This window comes from Rissa tridactyla, chromosome 1, assembly GCF_028500815.1.
Source record: "Rissa tridactyla isolate bRisTri1 chromosome 1, bRisTri1.patW.cur.20221130, whole genome shotgun sequence".
Lineage (NCBI taxonomy): Eukaryota > Metazoa > Chordata > Aves > Charadriiformes > Laridae > Rissa > Rissa tridactyla.
Window position 1 is genome coordinate 177,347,937 of NC_071466.1, and position 19,652 is coordinate 177,367,588.

General features: G+C 38.7%; 1 protein-coding gene across 2 annotated transcripts in view; it reads right to left on the minus strand.

The window, feature by feature from the left end:
* ZDHHC17 (zinc finger DHHC-type palmitoyltransferase 17) overlaps nt 1-19,394 on the minus strand; it is an 83,445-nt gene extending 64,051 nt beyond the window's left edge. For both annotated transcript variants that reach the window (XR_008464868.1, XM_054191467.1), the window contains exons 1-2: nt 19,266-19,394; nt 506-609 (exon numbers count right to left, since the gene is read on the minus strand). Coding sequence is in view for 1 of the 2 variants with exons in the window: in XM_054191467.1 (XP_054047442.1) it covers nt 506-609; nt 19,266-19,328 (167 nt within the window). In the remaining variant the exon portion in view is untranslated. The remainder of the gene's footprint in view (nt 1-505; nt 610-19,265) is intronic.
* Nucleotides 19,395-19,652: the final 258 nt, after the last annotated feature.

Sequence of the window (19,652 nt, forward strand, 5' to 3'; positions counted from 1 at the left end):
TATTAAGAATGTAATTATTACATTTGCACACAGTTTACTCCTACAATCCTTTCTCAGCAATAAACTCAGTTTCATGCAACACTGAAACTGCAGGATCAGGGATAATGAAGGAAGTTACACATAGACACTTCCCTTCTAACCTATAAATGTTTTCAACAAATCAAGGAAACACTCATGTTTGTGTATCAATGTTGCCCACTTATCTCTTAATCATCACCTATACAAAATAAACATCAGTACCAACAGGAAGAAAACCGTATGTTCTCTTCCATCAATCTATCCAGCAACCACATATATTTACAACTTATCATAATTCCTCCTGCATATTTTCATACAATGCTCATAAATTTGTCTTAACAGTAATTTTGTAGAGTTCGCTTCTGAAATCTTCCACTATTGTATCTACAAATACAGTTCACCTTCCACTTTATGCAAACAAAAAAATCCATTTTACTGTTTTTTTAACTAATACACATACAAATCTAACACCCAAAAATAAACTTACTGTGTGGCTTTGACAATGTCCCAAGTGCTGTAATCATCAATGTGGCTTTTCCGTCCAAGAGATTCACTATATCCATGGTTGTAATGGCTCTGAGGCTTTATTTCCTAAAATAGACAAACTTGCTATTAGAACATCAAAATCAGCATTACTGAAATTTCTCAGAAAAAAAATAAATAAATTCCACAAGCAAAAATAAAACCAGGACCTTGTTTAATATACTATAAAACTACCTAAATCTGAGAGTGGTAAGCTGACTGGTCACATTTCTACATTTTGCAAAGCAGGCTACTCTATTCCCCAGTATAGATTTCAAACACCTTCCAGAAAACACCACCTGTAATAGCAGAGTTCTGCCAAATCCTATGCTGGGGTATTTTTATAGATTGTTAACAAAAAGTAACAACATTTTTTTTGGTTGTTTTGTGGGTTTTTTTAACAAATGCAACATAGCATAGCTAAAAAAAAAAAAAAAAAACTATCGGCCATAAACCGACAAAGTTTCACTCTGCTACTACAAATAAATGTTATACTTCAAATAGCACAGTCAAGTACCTTCTAGAAAATAACTGGGAACGATTAAAACCAATGACCAGAAGCTACTGATACTTCATTGATTCTTCAACTGCAGTCCCAGTTTCAGAGACAATCTATGTACGTTTAACCTATGGGTCTCAAAAATAAATGACATGACCATGACACATTCTTCACCAGATACAGCTCCTTACAAACTTAATTCTTTTGATGAGGGATAAACACTGTATTGACAGATCACTAGGGCAGCAACATAGCATTTTTCTTTAGAAACTGCATGCATGTGAAAAGTCAGCTCAGCAAGTTGAAATTGAACGATGAATTTTATGCAGCTTCTAGACAACTTTCGATTTGTTACAAATACTACAGCTGATTGCTTCTGCATATAAACCATCCAATTCAGCATAGCTACACAAAAAGACTGTGAGAACCGCAATAGCGAAGCAAAAAGAGAAGTAAGCTCTATGAAAGTTCTAAAAATGCATTTCAATTGACTTTATTAAAAAGTGCTATTTACTTTTACTCAGTTTTCCTCAACACATAGTTCCATGAGCAGAAATTTTATTTCTTCAATCTATACCTGGAAACATTTTTAAACACCTTCTGAAAGGTGTTTAATTAAGATTCCAACTTCCACTTAGTTATTAAAATGAGTAATCAACTTTTTGATTATTATACTAGACAGATTTTTACAGATTTTTTTTGAAATACAGATATCCTGAGTCAAGACGAACATGATATAACACACCTAACCTTAACAAGTATTCACAGTCACAAATTCCCACCACCTTCTCTCCCAAGAGGCATATGCTGCCCCACTAGCATAAGTGACTAAGGGACATATGAAGGCTAGGGAGACTTCCTATTGCCAAGATGAGCGCAGGTCTCCCCATTTCTTACGTTCTCTCAGCTGTGCAACAATTTCTACAGAAGGAGCTGTTCATCACAACGAGAAGTTCTTACTTTGTCCAGTTGTGGCTAGTCAGCCAAAGTGTTTTCTAGCTTCCCATGACAACATTAACCAGCTCTCTGTTGACTGCCATGGGAGTTCAAGTACTGAGCTTGCATGCAGGCAAGTACACTCCAGTCTGACTCTCTTAATCTGGAGTTTACTCGCCTCAGCTGTATAAACACAATGCCTTACCAATAACTAGATGCTGGTAATCAAATCAGTCATTACAAATTTTTCTCATTAAAATTATTTCAAAGTATTTTTACCCTAAAATTATTACATGCATTATCTATCTCTTTTAGAAAGGTAAAAAAAAGATTTAAGTCTGAAAACCACATTTAAAATATCTGTTTCCAGATTTCAACGTACTGAAGCATCACTTAAGCAGAAGTCTAAAAACTCATACCAGTTATAAGCTCAGAGTAAACTAGCAAGAAGGTAGTCTAGTTGAAAAGATCCCAAAACTCTCAGTATTAATTTCAAAACTAACTTCAGTTGAGCAAGTTTGTGTTTATTACATACAATGTACCTATTTCAGACAGGAAAAGAAGCCAAATGAAGAAAAATCCTAATGCATTAAGTACGTTTTGTATTACTAAACTGTACTAAATTATTATAGTCATTTATATAGTTAAAATATTTATGACATCTTATACACTAAAATCTTCCAAGAAATTCAAGCATTTAGAGCTTTAAAAACATAACATAGTAACACTGAGAACTAGTGCAGCAAAAAGTCTTCATTTTCAAAATATTTATTCTTATACATAGACTTTTCTTCAGAAAAATAAATTTTTCAGTTCCATACCTAAATGATCAGCAGAATACATCTCATCTTGACCACAATATTATTTTGTGGCACTCCATTTTTCTTTCTAAGGCTGAAAAACTAACTAGATTAACCAATTAAGTATTGCCAGCCCAGCAGGAAGGCTGCTCTGTTGCCATCTCTACAGGAGAGACAACCTAAAAGCGTAACGGCATCTGCTGTCATCCAAATTGCACATTACAATCAATTCTCTTACTACGCAGAAACATAGCTTCGCTTTGTATTTGAAGAAAGCAACAGCTTAACTAAACCTTCCCCCCCCCCCCCAGCTACTAGATAAGCCAGGGTGTTATCTGGAGTAAAGATGCTGAAAAAGATACCAAAGGACACAATTTTTCTTTTAAAAAAGTAAAATATAAGAGAAGGCTAAATTAAATTATTTTGTCCCATGTGATTTTTTTTCTTTTCCATCGTATTAGGAAAAAAAGCAGGATTTATACCATTTCTGTTCACCTGTTATTACACCACACAATCACAGCACACTATTACATATCAAATTGTAATGCTCAGACCCTGAAAAGCTAAAGGGTAAGTCAAGTAGGTGGAGGCCAGAACAAAAGAAATTCACTGTCCTGGGGCACCTTGATGCGGAGATAGTAGTTCCAGTTCCAGCTGCTGGAAGGGGAAAGAATCCCTCTTCTTGTTACCCAACAATTATTAAAAGCAAACTGAGAAACCTGGGTTATTTTTCAAGCAAATGTTAATTTACCAGGGAACACTGTTTCTCCTAAACTGCATTTTCCTGACCACTCCAAGCATACAAACCAGGCTTCTGTTCCCTTGAGCCCACACAAGCCAGTCAAGAGAGCTGCCCATTTACAAGCAGTGTAAATTTATGTCACCCTAAACCGACCATGAAACCACAGTCTTAGGATACTAATGCTTTCACAAAAAAGGTTTATGGGAATACAGCAGAGTCTTAAGCATTAGTTATTAACCATGTAAATTCAAAAGAGCGAGAGATGATTCTGCTTAGCCCCCTCCTACAGCTTATGTACTACTTTTACTATGGACTTGAAGGTAATGACAGTACCCTTAACTTTAAAAAGATATATATAATTTTTAATCTCCTTTTGTACTGATAATGACTCTGAACTACTCTTTTTATGCTGAAACTTTCAAGTTTTGTTATATTAATAAAAAGTTAGATTTGAAGTGATGGCAAATATGACTGCCTGACACAAAATGTGTAAGGAAGAAACAGTTCTCTCACAGTTCCCTCCAGTACATACATTAGCAGTTATGATCCATTTGTTTAACATAAAGAGTCACAATAAATATAAACTTAAAGTGAACCCTATATTGCTGTCCTGGGTTGAGCAACACAGGACTAATTTCTCTTCTGATGCTCGGGAAAACTGCACTTTTAGAAGACTCTAGTGTCTTAATCTGTGAAAATATTTATTTTATAGCCAGCTAGGCTATGCGGGTTTCAAGGTCTCAGTGTTTTCAAGCCTCGCCAGGTGCAGGGATGGGGAGGAGCAAGACCTGGGCATTTGACCCAGGCTGGCCAACAGGATTACTTCATACCATGTACATCACATTCTATATAAATTGGAAAGTTTGCTGCATAGTTTCTCTCTCCCTTGATGGCAGCAGTCCAGAGAAACTCCTTGCCCCGGTGCCGGACTCCTGAGCCCTTCCCCTTCCTCCTGAAGCTGTTGCGCTCGCAGCGTCCGACATTTACTGTCCACAGCTTCCTACTGATAGAATTGGCTGAGTATAATTCTTGTATGTCTTATATTAGTATCAGGATTAATACTGGTTCTTTAGTGTTATTGTTAACAGCAAACAGAAAATCAATTGATAGCCTGCAATAGGAGACCATTAAAAGGCCTACAACAAGTGAATCCAAAACAGATATCTGCTCAAGGTGCCATCTCAGAGTCTACAGAACTCAGCTAACAAACACTTTCCTTGAACCTTCAGCTTTTGATTTTGCAGTCCCTATTATCAGCCTTAGGTTTTTCAGAGAACAATTTGGCTATTTAGGTCTCTGCTTACAAAGCCTACTAGTTTGATTAAACATCAACTTGCCAGGAAACTAAAATTGTTACATTAAAACACAATTAACCTTCCCAGATGCCATGGCTTGTGATAAACCAATATCTAGTCAACAGAACTTAACTGCTAGCTACCTCTGCTTTTACAGAGGCTATATATACACCAATGGAAAAAACCCAGAAATAATCAGATTTCAAACTACTTCAAGCTGAACTAGTACAACGTTATGCCTGACATGTATTTGCTCCTATCAATACAGTCACTTCAAACTGAACTGTAAAGCTCTCCTTAGTTATCCAACACACAGCTCTAAACCCCAAAAGCACATTCTTAAAACTCATAAGGAAGCTCTAACTATGTCTTTTCTAAAGGGAAAAAAAAAGTTCTGTAACTGAAAACTATAATTTCTGATACTACAATACAGAAAAATAAATGTTTTCTGAAGCATATGTTTCTCAAGTGAGAAAACAGTAAAGAAATTCTTCCTCGTATCTACCCAGCCAGTGGTCAAGTTCTGCCACGTGTCTCTAGTTACTTGTAAAGTAAGAATCAGAAAAACTGAGTATGGTGGTTGTTTAATTTGAGTACACTACATTGTTGCAAACATAACCTGAAAATTGACAAGATATTCAAGTGCCATTACAGTAAGTAATTCCTCAGTTTCAAGGACTGCAACAGCGTATTAAAACTATAAAGTTTGCAGCAACAAGGACTCAGCAGTAAGACAATGCAAGATTTAAAAGTGAAAAAGATAAGCCTAAATATGCAGGGATTTCAGCTCAGTCAATATAGACACCAAAACTCCTCATAAACCCATACATGATTGCACATATTCACCCGTTATAAACTATGTAAAAGACTTGGCTTAGAACAACGCCATGACAAAGCTTAAGAACTAGCAAACACTTAACTTTTCTACCACCTTCTTTGATAAGTTTTATATTTTTAAATGCTTAGCAATTTAAAAGACTGCTATTTGAAAAGCTGGGGATATTAAACACGGTCTCTCTCTATACGCATTGCTACCAAATATAATTCCTTCAACAGAGCCACAATCATCAAACGCTGCCGTAATACGTGCAGGCACAGCTCTCAGCCAGCAGCAGGCTACCTGAGCTCAGCTGCCTGTGCCTGGGCATCACACATCCCCTTTGGCCCTGGAGGGAACGACCACAGTCGTGTCACATCGGGGCTGAGTTTGGCCAGCGTCAGTCATTCTGCATCAGCAGCTAAGCTAGAAAGAAATCACAAGTACAACATCCAGACAGCATCTATTTTGGGAGCTTAACAGAACATTAAAATGCACAAAGTACAGATAACTTCCTCCAACCTGTTGGACTGAAGAAAAAGCTCTGCTTACTTGTCCACCATTATTAAAGCAACAGCAATAAGCATAAAAAGAGTGAAAAAATAATGAGTTATATCATGTTTACATCATGCCTTTCACAGAAGTTCGTGTATTGTCAGTTTCATTGTCACCATTTGGCTTTGAGGTTCCCACCTAAAATAGGAAAGAATGAATCTCCTCTAAATTCATATGCCCTCCCACAAATTTTAAGAAAACAGTTAAAAATTCTTGAAACTACTATGATTTTTTTTTTAAACATACAACAGATTGATAATAGAGTAACAACATAACATTTTGAGCCTAGAACATATACCACATTCACAAATGGCTTCAACAATATTCCTAAGTGTTAAAATATTTTTCCTTTTATGATGAAAATATTTATTCCAGGAAAATCTCAGTTTACAATGATGATCCACTGTTAAAAACCACTAAGAGCTAATTCAAAGAAACTGAAATACAAACACAGTTATTTTTTGGTATTTTGATCTCTACTGACAATGGCTCTTCCCCAGCTGAAAGTCAGGAAAACTAAATGGAAGGGAGTAGAGCAGAGGCCTGATTTCACTGATCTACAACAGGCAGGTTGCAAACACTAAATCTCTACTTGCTTCATCCTGTTTCAAGCAGCCATTTCCAAGCATAACTTGAGACAAATTAGTAGTTTACCATTACTAAAAGAGAAAGGTCATTTCTCTACCCACTGTCCCCCACTGCTCTTGGCTCTTGCTCCTGCTGCCTGACTCAAGCAAGCTTTGGTACTCGGAGCTGTGGTCACAGCAAGCCCACTCAGTCCATTAGAGGGGAAAAAAATTAAACAAGAAATAGAAAAACCTAGTTCTTTTACTAGGACAGCAAGTTGAATCTTTTTTCTCCCATGCAAAGATGGGCTCCAGAGCCACTGGTAGAGGGAAAGCAAATAAAGAGAAGGTAGCAGGAATATTTTGGCAGCTGCCAATTGTTAATTTGACTAAGTAATCATGGAACAACAGACTCCAGCTTCTAAATATTCAAGGAAGTCAGGCTGACAGGATGAAGAAAATGAAGCTACTTTTAGAAACTGGTAGACTTGGTTGGTTTAGAAGGTTGCAAGAGAGACGCATTTTACTTATTTATAAAAATCAAATTTGGTTCCCCAATTACTACTATGGGTCACTCTTTCTAGATGAGCTTCCCACTTCAGTGACTATCCTTTGACAGTGCTGTAATCACTCATATGCATCTGTGACTAGTTCGCCATTACTCATTAGCCACAAAATGTGCAGATTGCTTGCACAGATGCGTAAGTAATGCAGGGTAGGAAAAAACTCAGAAAAGTGAGAATAAAGCTTAAAAAAAAAAAGGGGGGGGGCATTTTGGAAAAAAAGAAACAACACAGTAGAGGACAAAAAGGAACCTCCTCTGGAAAATAAGACCAATAAGATGGGGAAACAGAAGATAAAGCAAAATATGAAAAATTACTCCAAATGAAAAAGAAGTGGTGCAGGGGAGAAGGAAAAAAAGTAAGCACAGCTCCCAAGAATGAACACTAACAACACCGGCATTCCCAATCCGTTCTCCTCATAACCAAATGCACAAGTTATGCTCATTTCCCCTCAGTACTCAAATCTTTTAATCTTTTCCAATAAAAAAGCCAAAATGAAATAAGCTTAAGGAGAATTATGAAAACAGTATTTATAGGAAAACGAAAATTATGAAGTTATGCATGAAAGAATAAGATGACCAAAACTGAATTATTCTGAGATAGCAATTTCATGATTCACAATTATATATAGCAGGAGGATACGAACAGGTCACTATGCCTGCATGGACATAAGGAAGGGAGGAAAATACTGCTGCTTACAGCTGCTACACATGGCTCTGGTAGGCACTAACAGATGGCTAGGACTGCTTTTCCTTTAACGTTATGCAATATTGCTGCAAGGAAGCGATACCACGATCAAAATCAGACACTCATATTCTGAACGGTGACCAAGATTATTGACACTTGAAGAGAAAATATTAACAAGTTCTAAAATAAAAATGTAGAAATAAAAGCATTACCTTCCATAAAACATTGCTTACTATTGCCTTTGTTTCTTAAAGAAAACAGAAGAAATCATAATTATTGGGTTTTTTTATTGATGACTATACTATTTCTGTATCTGGCTGCAGTTGAAAAAATCATGATAAAATTGGAAGTGACTGCAACTATTTCAGGGAAGCTAAATAATAAAATAATCCTCGTGTATGTGTATTATATTTAACAGGGACTATTGGAGGTTAATATTAAAGAATTCCTTCCCCCACATTTCTGTGTTCAACTTCTCTGTTCTTCATTTGTTAGTATAGAGTGCTTTTTAGTAAGCTTTCCCAGTTTTCCTCCTACTTTTAAAAAAGTGCAAGAATCTATAAGAATTTATTTATAGCAATTTGCATATTATAAACACCCACATTAGTTTATATATACATAAATACTAGCCACTTATGCACTAGCATTAATAGAAAAATGATCACAAAATAAGTACAAGTAAATCAATTCATTGCATTCCTAAAAAAAAAAAAAAAAAAGATACTGCTGGTATTTATTTTAACATTTTTAATGGAAGTTCCTCTTCTAAAGTTTATAACTCCCCTACCCCTTCACCTAATTCTGCAACACAGAAAGTCACAGAAACAGAGGTTAAAGTGATCGTGTCTTAACTTTAGAGAGAATCACATTTAATTCTTTACAGGCCTAAGAAGAGTAGCTTTTTCTTCTCCAAAAACAGCAGTAAAATTTAGGGTGAAACCAGTAACAGCTAATCTAACTGTTGACTGTCATCAAGTGCGAGCAGTCTGATCACAGAATCCCATGAAGTCCTAGCCAGGGGAAAAAAAGAATTCTTCAGGGCCATATAGGTTCATCAGTTCGAGGAGCCAGAGCCTTCAGCAGCTATAGTTAGATTGTCTGAACTGGGATGATGCATGTACACCTTCAGTTTAGACAGAAAAACTCCATTGAAAGCAGATTATATTCTCCATGAAAAAAATGTGCAATACCACTTTTTTTTTTAAAATATTAACTGGGCACACTATATATCAAAAAAAACAGTTCAGTGTTGGGCTTGCAAATATATGCTATCAGACTCACCTTACATGGACCCTTATAATTTATGATGGGATTCCCCCTGCCCCCTATTATAGCATTAAATTACACAAAATGAGTATGACATGACAAAAAACCAACCTTCCATTCAATGACAATTCAGTCACTCCTATCTGACTACATACTGTGAAGTTTGGTTTCCCTCCTAAATTTTTGGCCTATTTGCACGGTTTCTTGACACACCAATAGAAAACATGTATTTATGAAAATCCCTGGAGAATTATAGAATACATACACAACAGGAGAAAAGCTATACTTAATACTCCGATTATTTTTTTTTTAAAGCAAGTTACACTTTAAATTGACAATGCTTTCTTTAAAAAGCAGCAGAATAGATTGAGAAAAGGCTCATCTCAAATACGATAAAGTAGTCCTTTTGCTGATACAGAATTCCACCCACAAGCAACACTCACTCAGCCATCACACCGAGAGATTAATCCCACATACTCTCCAATGAGGATCTAATTTTTTTTTTTACATAACAATGAGTTAGAGATGCTCAACTAGAGCCCTTAATCCAACCACTCTATGCAGAGGTCATAGATCATGTGATTTAAAGCACAGCTGGTTAACGAGTAAATTTTGCTTCTTCAAAGCAAGTGTCTACAACCAATTGACTGCTTGCTAGTCATTTACTTACAGATGCTCCTAAATTGAACAGTGTCATACTTTAGGAAGTAATAGCTTCATAAGAAGGCTTTTCAGAAGGCCTCGTGTTTGCACACAGCGCCACTAGCGTTATTTAAAACAGCTGTGATTACTAGCATTTGTAAAGGTTAAAAAATGTAAAAGCTTAAAATACTATGGTTTGAAGTTTTGGTTTAGTCAGCAACTTACATTAAGATGTAGATATTACTTTTTTGGCTTTCTTTTCAAGGAGAGTTGCATTGTGTTCTCAGCCAAAAATCTCAGGATTTCAACAAAAACAAAACCTTTTTTTTTTTTTTCCTTCAAGTGATTTAAACAGGTCTAGGTCTCAGAGTATATGAGCTTGCAGACCTCTAAACATTAAAAAAAAAAATATCCCTGAGAACTAGCATTAGTAGTCAGTCATCATGACAGTAACTTAAAGCCAACTATGCATTTCACTCTTGTAAAATGCTAAGCTTCAAAAATGCATTTAAGCATGTATCTAGCTCAATCCTGCTCCTCAGCTACTTGGAGGGAAAAAAAACACAAAACAACACTCTTTAAATTTCCAGAAAAGGACAATCTGAAAATTCTTTTTCAAAGATCAAGATTCTTCATTAAATTTTCAAACCTGGAAATATCACATATTCAAAAAAAAAAAGTTACACTGAAGGTTCTGCTTTATTCAGCATTTGCCAAAGCTACACTCAAATGGAAATTATGCTGTTTAGTGAGTTTATAGCTAACTCGTCTCTGAGGAACAGTGAAAAATTTACATCAAGAATTAGAGCACTGTCAAGTACACACGACAGAATCAGCAGTCAGTCTAGCTATGGACCCCCTTTTCTCCTTGGTACATACACAAAAAGAGAAAGGTAGTACAAGCTGCACTTCAGTTCTCATGAAAAATTTCAATTCACCATTCCCACCACACCTTGGGCTGGCAAATGGAGCTTCAAACCAATAGGCAACTAAGCAAACTCTCATTCCCACTTATGATAAACACAGGCTGGTTCATGTACCACAACGAGGAAGGGCACGAAATGAACCTGTAGTCATGCTGATAAGTCAATTTTCTGCAGCATAAAGACAGCTTAGTAAATCTGTGGTCTGACAGTTACAAACAGTCCCACTCAACTTCTAACTAGTAACTCCTATCTAACTTCCAAACTGATCACACCGGCTCAGCCTCTACCTTCTGTCAGTACTGTAGTGCATTTGATCATACAATGTGTAGGTTTAGTGAAATGGCAGAAAGTTATGCATAATTTTTTTGTATGGGATGAATTTTCTACTGATTTACTTCCCTGAACTGTCTCATCCTGGGACCAGACAAGCATCACTGGCAGATGTGTGCAGCTGGAAGTGTTTAAAAGTGAGTTTCACAATCAGCTTAAGTTAAGCTAAAACCATTCTGTCATCAGAATGGATGGTCACACTCATGGTCCTGGCTGCACATTCTCCATTATTTCTCACCAGCACTCACAACAGTGCAGGAATGGTTTTAATTAGACCAGGTCACAGATGCACAAAGCCAGAAGTATCCCAATTCACCTACTAGCCACACAATTGCAAGAGTTGATGCCAGGAAGGGTAAGGGACTGTATCTGGCTTCCACCGTGGCTTTAGAGCAGCTTAAACTCAATCACAAAAACACATCCTTCAAAGCCAGCAATACAACTGTTTTCAAGCACACTCTGATATCCTCCCTCTCTTGCTACTGTGTTCCCTCCTTCTTGAGCCATCTTCATTTTCCCCTGGTCTTGAGCAGCCTTCCAAGCTCTGACCACAGCATTCCCACTACCCTCCATTTTTGGTAATTCCCCCTTACAGAGACAATCAAGATGACACTTCTACAAACCTCAGGGCATCCTACAAGCGTAGGAAGAAATTGCTATATTTCAAAATTGCACCAGACAAATAGTAGTCTAATGTTACACCATGTACTGGGCATGACAGGCCTGAGGGTTCAATTCAGCCAGACTCCCTCTCACTTCAGAAGAAGCTTTTGACTTTATTCTACAGGCTCATTTGTAACAGACTCCTCTTTCTCTCAGAGAGATGTTACGAAAGTCAAATCTTTATCTCATACTGTCTTTGAAAAGCAGCAGAGGACAGTGTGCACACTGAAGTATCAATTACTGAGGGCGCTCCCATCTAAACACATCAGTATCAATGACAGTATTATCTAGTTTTCAAGCAAACAGCAAACAAACATTTTCCTCTTTAATTCCGTAAACTGGATTCTGTAAAGTTAAAATGCAACCCTCTTCCACATTTATTATTTCTCATTACTTCCCTGAGCAAACAGGTAAACACAGTGAACCAATACTGTTCGAAGACTAACATTCTATGAAATCTAAGAGAAATAAAGCCTGTACTTAACAGGCAAACTGAGTCAATGCAAATTTAGGTCAAACCAGACATTCACCACTGATGCTTTAAGATGGCCTGTTCCAGAACGTTAAAAAAAAAAAAAAAATCAATTACTGCCCAGATCGAAGAAAATATGTAGAAGAAAAACTGTAAATAGTTGAAATCTATTTTTAAGTGTTTTACTAGATGCCCGAGAAGCCACAATGTTACCACAGAGAAAAAGCCCAGAGTGGTGAAAAAATGCATAGTTCACAAGGGAAGTGAGAACAACTGTAAAAAAAGAAATCTGGTAAAAATGGCAAGAGAATTATTGACGATGAGCATGACAAATTAGAAAAGTACGGAAAACTGAAAGGCAAGCAAAAGGATACAAGACATCCCTATCCCTAGAAGGGCAACCAGCTGTCTAACACACGAAACAGTCAAAAGTTGTCAAGATTACAATGTAAGAATGATAAACTGTCACTAAAAATACAAAACCACAAAATTTGAAGATGTTCTATAAATGCAGAACAAAAACAGCTGAGGAAAAAGCCAGGAAATTTAAATCACATCCTGTTGCCATGATAAAATGCTTTCTAATATAACAGCAAATAATATTAAGCTTCTTTAAAGTACAGGCTGTTTAGGTCCACCATACAGTCCAAAAGACGTAAATACTGGGGTTTTTTTCATTAAGCCTGAAGAAACTCCAATGATCTGGATAACCTTTTATAACCCATGTTATCTTTTATCTTTTTAAGTTATTGCTGGCTTTTCTAGGTTTGATATAGAATCAACAAAAAAGCAAAGACTAGTAACGTTAAGTACCACTGTTTCACAGAAAAATAAACCCAGCACTTTTAGTCGATAAAGAAGTAGTAATGATCAAACACAGTTAATGTCCAAAGTGTTTGATTTAATATTGTCTGATATTTTGATTAAGAAATTAGAATATAAAGAAAGTTAATGTGGTCTATCTTGCATGTGTTAAAAACTAGAGTTGTACAAACTTTATTCTTATGATTCATTTTGTGACTATAATACATACCATCCTAGTTAAGGACTATGTTGGTCAAAAAATGGCTCTTGCTCTTTTCAGTAGCTCACATTTTCAAAACCTCAAGAGAGCATTAATATGAAAATACTATTGAGAGGACACCAAGCATCTGACAGAGTTTGCATGTTGACCCCACCCTATTTCATGGTTGTCTGCAACCTAGAAGTAAACAACTGTTAGAGGTAAGTTTTACAGTGAGGGGAAGAGGGGGGATAAGTAATTCTCTATTTCTAATACAACTTAGCTTATATCAGTTCGGGAAGGTTGGGACAAGCCAGAATAAGGTTATACCAACAAAAGCAAAGTCATACCTAAAATGAAGACCCATCCAGGAAACTATCCAGAAAGCACTGAAGAGACTTGGAGGTGGATAATCATCTGGGCACACACTTCCAGCATGACACAGTTCCCAATAAGACCAGTACAATGGTCTACGCAAATGGGGAATGCCGGCTAAGAATGTGGAACTTACTACTACTGCAACTGGCCCTGGTTAGAACAGTGCTCTGTTCTCAAGTTCACTACTACGACAGCTATTGTCCTCAGAGCAATGCCATGAAAACACTGAAAGAATGAAAGAACATGTCTTAACGAAAGACTCAAACAGGTCAGTAGCACTGCAGACCATAAACACCAGTGTAGGGACCTGATAATCATCAGCATATTAAATAAGTACAGACAGACCTATATTTGGATAGATATCTCTCAAGATGTAATGAACAGAAACAAATTAAATTCAGACTAGAAACAGGTTTAAGTCTTAAACAGAGAAATTAAATTTGGGGGCAATTTGCCCAGCTATACAATGTTATCTCTTATGGTAGGATTTTGCTTATTTTCTTTTTTACTTTATAAGTAGTATGCTGGCTATAAGAAGAATCTATTAAAAACCCTCAATGCCTACATCAGAAGGTTTCATTAAATCTGCAGTCCCCTCTGGCCTCAAACTATGAAGCTAACCATGATGCACGAAGCAAGACTCAACTTTCAGTATTAAGCTTTCTAATTTGTAACTTTATGGTTCCATCCTCCTCCTTAAGCAATAACTGATCTTTGAATAAGCGCACAAATGTAAGGTTAGCCCCTGGAGTGATCCTGACAAAACTACAGAGTAAGTCCTGTACCTCTACAGGACAATTGAGAGCAATCTGTACCCCAATACAACCTCAACAATATCAACAGAATCCCACAGGGAACAGAGTCAGCCTGTAAAATCAGGCCTTTCACTGATATTTTAAATAGAAGAAATTAGAGCCAAAGACATCTACAATAAGTTTACCTGTTTTCTTCACACCGCCACCAAGGAACACAAGGAGATACTGTGCTTCTAACTCCCCAGGTAGTTACAAATTGAACACCAGGAAGAGAAACAAAGATAAAAATGAAGGCTTCCAGCTGGGATAATTTCTGCCAGAGCCCATAACTCTTAAAATTTTCTTCCAACTTTGCAGGAAGATTTTGCTCTAACTTTAGAGTAAGCAAAAAAAACCAAAACGAAAACAAAACAAAAACACCATAACCAAAACCCCAACTTCCACAGCCAAGACTCTTCCATTGCCAAAAGAGATCTGTAATAACCAATAATTTCCATCTCTCTCAAACATATCCTACAAAACCTAACGACATCAGTGAATGCACTACAAAGTAGTAACAAAACAGAGCTTCCTCCCCAGTAATAGTTCTTACCATTTAGGAAGAGATACAGCTGAAATACCTTTGGCAGTTCAGGCCATATTAGGCCACACACCGAGAATGTTTTCCAAAGAAAAAGGAGCTATACAAACAAAATCCATTTCCTCCTAAAGACTCCCCTCCCCATTCTTGGATTTCGAAATAAAACATCCAAGCCTATCAACACCTACCCCAGAACAGCATGGAAGTGGTTCTTGTTTAGAAGATCCAAGGAATTTAAACCCAGACATTTAGTTGAAGGATAACAAGCACAAACAGTATGAGCAGCATTCCCATAATAGGCCTACACTGAATAAATGGAAGCAGGGCTTGCCATTGTAACTGTCACCAGAAACCTGAACTATGGGAGAAGGAAACAAACTAACAGGGACTTCTCAGTCCAGTGTTACTGTGCCATCTCAGAGCGCTCTGCATCTCTTATAATGGAGACAACCATATCACGCTGTAGGCCAGCCAATGCCACTTCCACCCCAAGATCTACACCCAGAGGACTCCCTTTAATGCCAAAAGTCATCCGTGCACTTCACAATCCTGTTGAAGAATTCACGTACATGAAGGTGGTACATCGCTCACAGAATCAGTCACCCCAACATAGTTTACACTCCTCTGTATTCACAGATTTGAGACACCACCCAGTTATCCATGTGCACAATTCAAAAGGTTGCATTTGGTCTCTCGAAACACATTCAAATTCAATCTGAAGGCATCAAGAGCTAAATAATCCACCATTGACCTTCTTTCTTTGTTACACTGATTACTCACCCTCACCATTTACCATTTGTACCTTTCAATTTGATCCCATTCAGCTTACTTTCCAGCCACTGGATCTTGTTAAGTATAAACTGAAAAAAGCACTGCATCTCAGTAAGAAAGTATTTGCATGAGGCAAAAAAAGGTTCTTTTGATAATGTGAACAGAGTTTTTTCAAGCCTTTCACTGTACGGCATTATTAAAATAATTTTTAACTCTTTTTTTCCACACTTTTCAATGACTTTTAAAGACATAACTTCATCCTTAGTATTACCACATGCTCAGCCAAAAATCATCTCCTTGTTACTAACCAGCAAACCACCTTTAAAAAAAAATATCAAGGAATATATTACATATTTTCTAATCAAAGTATTATACTGGGAACTTCTGTTAAACTGCTTTTTCATATTTATATCCTACTACTCAATAAATTTCAGGATACAACCCCATGCCCATGTTCCTTATCTTCAGCGCATTACTTTGCATATAGCTGCGCTAAGGTCCCCTTTGTTTTACGAGTATAACTTTACATTAATTCTGGACAGTTTTGTACAGTTGTTCTGTCCTCCCTGCTTAGTACCTATCCATCTTGTTCATCTGCAAGTTTTATTAATGACCATGTTGTTATTACTCTCAAACATTCATGAAAAAAAGTCTCAAGTCCAGTAGATTAACTCCTCTAAGACTTTCAGGAACAATGACACTCAGGAATAATTCTCTCTAGCAAGTAGTTCCAAGATATATCAGTTAACCTGCAGTTCTCCATCCATTTAGCATATACTATAAAATCATTCTACGAGTATTACATGAGCAATTGATGTTATTTGTTGTACTTCACCACTAAAATGATATTTATACACTTTGATGTTCCACCAGTAATCTTACAACAATACTAGTAGAAAACTGTGGGATCTACGCTGTCATACACTAAACCGAACTTGTGATAAGAAGAAAGAATAGATATCCTTTGAAACAAGAGCCTATTATATAAGTTCGTCTTGTTTTCATGGGGGAAAGAGGGAGGCCCATGAACTCAGCAAGATACCACACAAACCCCACCAAAAGCAGTCCCATCATCAATTTCCCAGAGCACTCACATTTTCAGCAGTGTTTCTACCTCTTCTTACCAAAATTACTTGACTCACTAAGCTGAGCCTTTCACAAATAAATAAATAGATCTTCCAGCACTCCAATATATCAGCAATTTTTCACTATTCCCAAAACTATCTTTCCTACAACATTAATACAGTGTTCATAATACCTTACGGCAAAATGAAAAGCCATAGAGCCCATAGAAAAAAACAAACACTTCCCTTCCAAAAAAGCCCCTTAAAAAACTTTGAAAGTAATCCAAATTAGTCAAAACAAAAATACCATAAGTAGCAAAAGCCTCATTTAAGAAGAAAGGCACAGGAAAAAATCTTTTTTAAAGATGCATGATACAGTTAACAGTAGCATAAAACATAAGAAACTGGGAAAGATTTTGACAGTCCTATAAAAAGCATCAGTTTTACATGTATACAAATGTATGAACTGATTATATGCTCCAACATCACTACTTACATAAGGACACGGTGCTATTTTCTTAAAAAGTAGAAATCACTGAGCATTAAGGCCCCTGACCTTCAGAAATGACTGAACACAAATGCACTACACTGTTCAGTGGGCAGGTCTGTGACAATACAGCTCTGCTACGGTAGCTACGGTAGGGAATCCTCAAGCTTTTAACAGACACTCCAGAAATGCTCTTTTCACAGCCAGTCTCACCACCAACACTGAAAACATCCTTCTCTTTTAAAGATTATCTGCACAAAGGCATTTTAAGGACTAAGGGAACACCCACTGAAATCCATGTAAATACTACCCTGTGAATAAGACATAGTCAGATACTGAGCATTTCCAGAAAAAAATCCAATAAAAAACCCCAAGACTAGTTAGAGAAGTGATATTTATTGGATATTAAAAGATTCAGGTTGGTGTTACAGCAAAAAATATATATTAACTTACTTCCTTCCCCATCTTTTATATGCACAGTCAACTTTATACACCAAAGAACAGTATAAAATTCTAACAGATTACTTAACTAGTGAAAGTCACCAATTTAAATTGATACATTTTTGTTCACTATATAATAATTACTCAAAGTTAATTTGACAAATACTAACCTTCAATCTTTAAAACACAATGGCTTTCTAACAGCCTGTAGATGCTTTTGATTCCATTTTACAGTTTTAGACTGCCCATCTAAAGTTTCCAGAAGTTAAGAACATTTTCTTTCAAAGAACACTAATAACCAACAGTCTGGATCATTACTGAAAACTCCTGTCACTTCTGAAACACATCATCAGACACTGCAAATAAGGGTACTTCTTGAGTTAGTCTGAAGAAACACGTAGCATCAGTCTTCACATATCACTTAAAAAAAAAATCAAAAAAATAATCAAGACACTTATTTGGGGTGCATTGCTTTCCTACTTAACCTTCAGAAAAGAGAGTTCTGTTTTAAAAGTCATAAGCGAGCACAGTTTGGAGAGGTAGAGAAGAATGAGTACTAGAGGCCTATAGAGCCTCTTCAGTCATCAAGAAAACTTAAAGTGTCTTTAAGCTGTTGTTTAAGGAAAAAGAGTGCCATCTGTTTAGCAAAAACCGGAGCCTAGCATATGCACTGATCTTTTTTGTACGCTAAAAAAAATCATTTCTTACAATCCTTAATGTATCAGGTGACAAGTCCACACGCAAAAGATTTTGTAAATTGTTTAAAATACGTTTCAAAACAATTATACTAGCCCTCGAGAATGCACACATGCTGTCGACAAAGGCGGGTGGCACAAAAGAAGGGTAAAAATATGACATGAAATGACCTCTACATGTCACCTGTAAACATTCCTCATACCGCCTGGCCCGCACATTGGGACAGACCGTTTGCTTTCAAAATAAACCCCACGCCCCCCACGGTTCGCCGGGATGGATGGGACCAGGCCCGACCCCCCGACCAGAGCCAGCAAAACGCAAGAGGAAACATTAATTCCTCCTTCCCCAAACCGCCTTCCCCCGGGCTGCCGGGCCGCAGCCTCCCCCCGGGGGCGGGTACCGAGCCCGGCCGAGCACCCAGCGTTGCTGCTCAGGGACGCCGGTGCCGCGGTGCCGCCCCGGGGGGCGGCGAGCTGGGGAGGTCGGGAGCGCCCCCACCGCCTGACTCACCCCGTCCCCCCAAGCCGGGGCCGGGCCGGACCCGCCGGGGCCGGCGCCACAAGACGCCCCGCGGCGTACCCTGCCCTCCTCCCCGCCCGGCCGCCTCCCTGCCGCGGCCCGGCCCGGCCCGGCCCTGCCCACCCCGGCCGGCAGCGGGGGGGCGGTGGCGGCAGCGCACCTCCCGCTCTCCGCGCACCCCACCCGCTCGCCTCGCCCCCTCCTCCTCCCGCAGCCGGGCACCGTCCCGGCCGCGCCCGGAGGCCAGCCTGCACCCGGCGGGGCGCCCTCACCTCCGGGTGCAGGATGGGGACGCAGCCCGCTTCTTTCTCGTACTCCTCCAGAGGCGCCGCCATCTTGGTGCGAGCCCTCCGCCCGCTGCATGCCGGGTAAGGCGCGCGCTCCCGCACCGCCCCCGGATGGGGGCGTGCGCCGCCGTGAGGCGCCTCGCGCCGCGCTGAGGGGAGGCGGTGTTGGGGGGGGAACCCGGTGGGATCCGGGGAGGGGAGGGACGGACACCCGGCTCCTTCGCCCCCTCCGCGCCTCCGCCGGCGGCCGCAGGAGCCCAGTCGCTCCCCGGCGGCTTCGGGAAGGGCGGTGCCGGGGACCCGCCTCCGCTGGGAGCGGCGCGACGGGTGCTAACGGACCTCCGAGCGCGGGGATTGAGTCTGCGGGCGGAT